This window comes from Myotis davidii, unplaced genomic scaffold, assembly GCF_000327345.1.
Source record: "Myotis davidii unplaced genomic scaffold, ASM32734v1 scaffold129, whole genome shotgun sequence".
In the NCBI taxonomy this organism is placed as follows: Eukaryota; Metazoa; Chordata; class Mammalia; order Chiroptera; family Vespertilionidae; genus Myotis; species Myotis davidii.
The window spans coordinates 1,156,627-1,158,430 of NW_006383019.1; the positions used below are offsets into that span (position 1 = coordinate 1,156,627).

Genomic DNA, 1,804 nt, shown 5'->3' on the forward strand with positions numbered 1-1,804 from the left:
TGGACACGCAGGACCAATAAAGTTTTCCAAACAGACACCTGCGGGTGCGTCCTTCTTTGCAGCCCTGCACCCACCCCCCTGCAGTCCTATCCCATCCCCACCCGCGGCATCCTGACAAGTGGTGAGGGGAAGGGCTCCCCAAAGTCTCACATGAGCACCCTGCTCTGGGCCTCACGGCAAGATGTGTGCAGAGATGTTCGCCTTTCATCTAGACTTGGGGTGTCGGCTACATCTCCGGGGTGTCTGCTGAGGTTGCCTAGGAGGCTGAGTCTGGGGAGGGTGCGGGCAGACTGGACGGTTGTGGATCGCTTAAATATTTTACTTTGTGCAAATATTCAAATAACTGAATCGTAACAAAACCAGAATCTTCTCAAAACCCACGGCCCCTCCAGCTACTGCCTCACTCCTCTCGTCTTCCTGCCATCTGCTCACCTGACCCAGCCAGGGAGCCTCCATCACCTCCAGTCCCTGAACCACCAACCCCCTGTGGGCAGACCCCGGAGTCATTCCCTGTCGCCCCCCCACCACACCCCCTCTGGCCACCCCTCCTCCCAACACTGTCCCATCTCTGGGTCTCTGGGACCCCACACTTCAGTTCTCCTCCCTCACCAGTTTCTCCTCCCAAAATAATGTCTCCAGCTCTGGCCTTGACTCCTGTATCCAACCGCCTACTTGACATGAACTTGGATTCTGTTTTTTCTTTTTTCATAGAAACAGGTTTATTTTGATAGAGACACGCTGAATACAAAGAGGGCTGCAATAAATGAGTAATCGTTAACATAAAATAATAGAACATTTTAATAAAAATTAATATTTTTTCTTGAACATTAACTTACCAGACAACCAAACAAGTCAGTCCAAGACTAATGACGTGGCAATTGGCTGATACAAATCTGAACTTGGATTCTTAATAGAAATGAATGCCAATGTGTCCACAACAGAACTCTTGATTTCCCCTCTAAGCCACTCCTTCCCACGTGGCCTCATCCCCAGAGGACTGCTCAAGCCCAAACCCGGGACTGACTCCTGCCTTCCTTCGGGCCAGGACCTCCCAGGACCTCCGCAGACCCTGGGGTGTCTCCTCTCCCGCCACCCCCTCCGGGCTGGGCACGTCCACAGCTTCCCCAGTGGTCTTCCTCCTGTGCTCACTCCCTTACAGTTGTTCGTCCCTGAGAACCCAGGTGGTCCTCCTAAAACCAAGAGCCAATCATGCCACTGTGAGGACCAACAATGAAAAACAAGAGGCTTAACACCCCCCCTCCCGTCAAAAGTATGAAGGCACCCCCTTCCCCTCCCTTTGCTGAGAGCACTCACTTTAGAACACGTGTGATTGCATGCCTTTTCTCTCTCTGAATCGTGTGTGAATCCTTCCAGAAGGTAAACAAGCCTGTGGCCAGCTTTACAAGCCAAGATGGTTTTTCTCAAGCACCTGGGAGCCACCTCTTTGAAAGGCCGTCCAGGGAGACAGTGCCCCTACCTGGGGGGATGGGGGGGGGGGGGGGGGGGGCGAGGAGAGGGGAATCCACCAGCTGTGCCTCGCTCCAAACTGCAGTACCAGCTCCTCACAGACAGGGGAGTTTGTTTCCCTCTGGATAAGGCCAGTGGCGAACTCAGGCTGTCTCCCGACTACCAGCCCGTGGTGAGCTGTGTGCGGTCAGTGGGGCTGCGGCTAGTCAGCATGCGGCCTCCAGCTGTGCGGGTGGCGGCCTCTTTCTGTCTGACTCTCAGTGGCTGCCTGTGGCTGCACCCTGTTCTGGCCACATGCCTAGTCAATAATCCTATCTAATAAAAGAGAAACATGGTA

General features: G+C 53.8%; 1 protein-coding gene across 1 annotated transcript in view; it reads left to right on the top strand.

Moving 5' to 3' along the window:
• Positions 1-1,234, top strand: part of ALDH3A1 (aldehyde dehydrogenase 3 family member A1) — a 10,333-nt gene extending 9,099 nt beyond the window's left edge. Inside the window, exon 10 of the mRNA XM_015558350.1 lies at positions 1,160-1,234. Coding sequence (XP_015413836.1) covers positions 1,160-1,234 — 75 coding nt within the window. The remainder of the gene's footprint in view (positions 1-1,159) is intronic.
• The last annotated feature ends 570 nt before the right edge of the window (positions 1,235-1,804 follow it).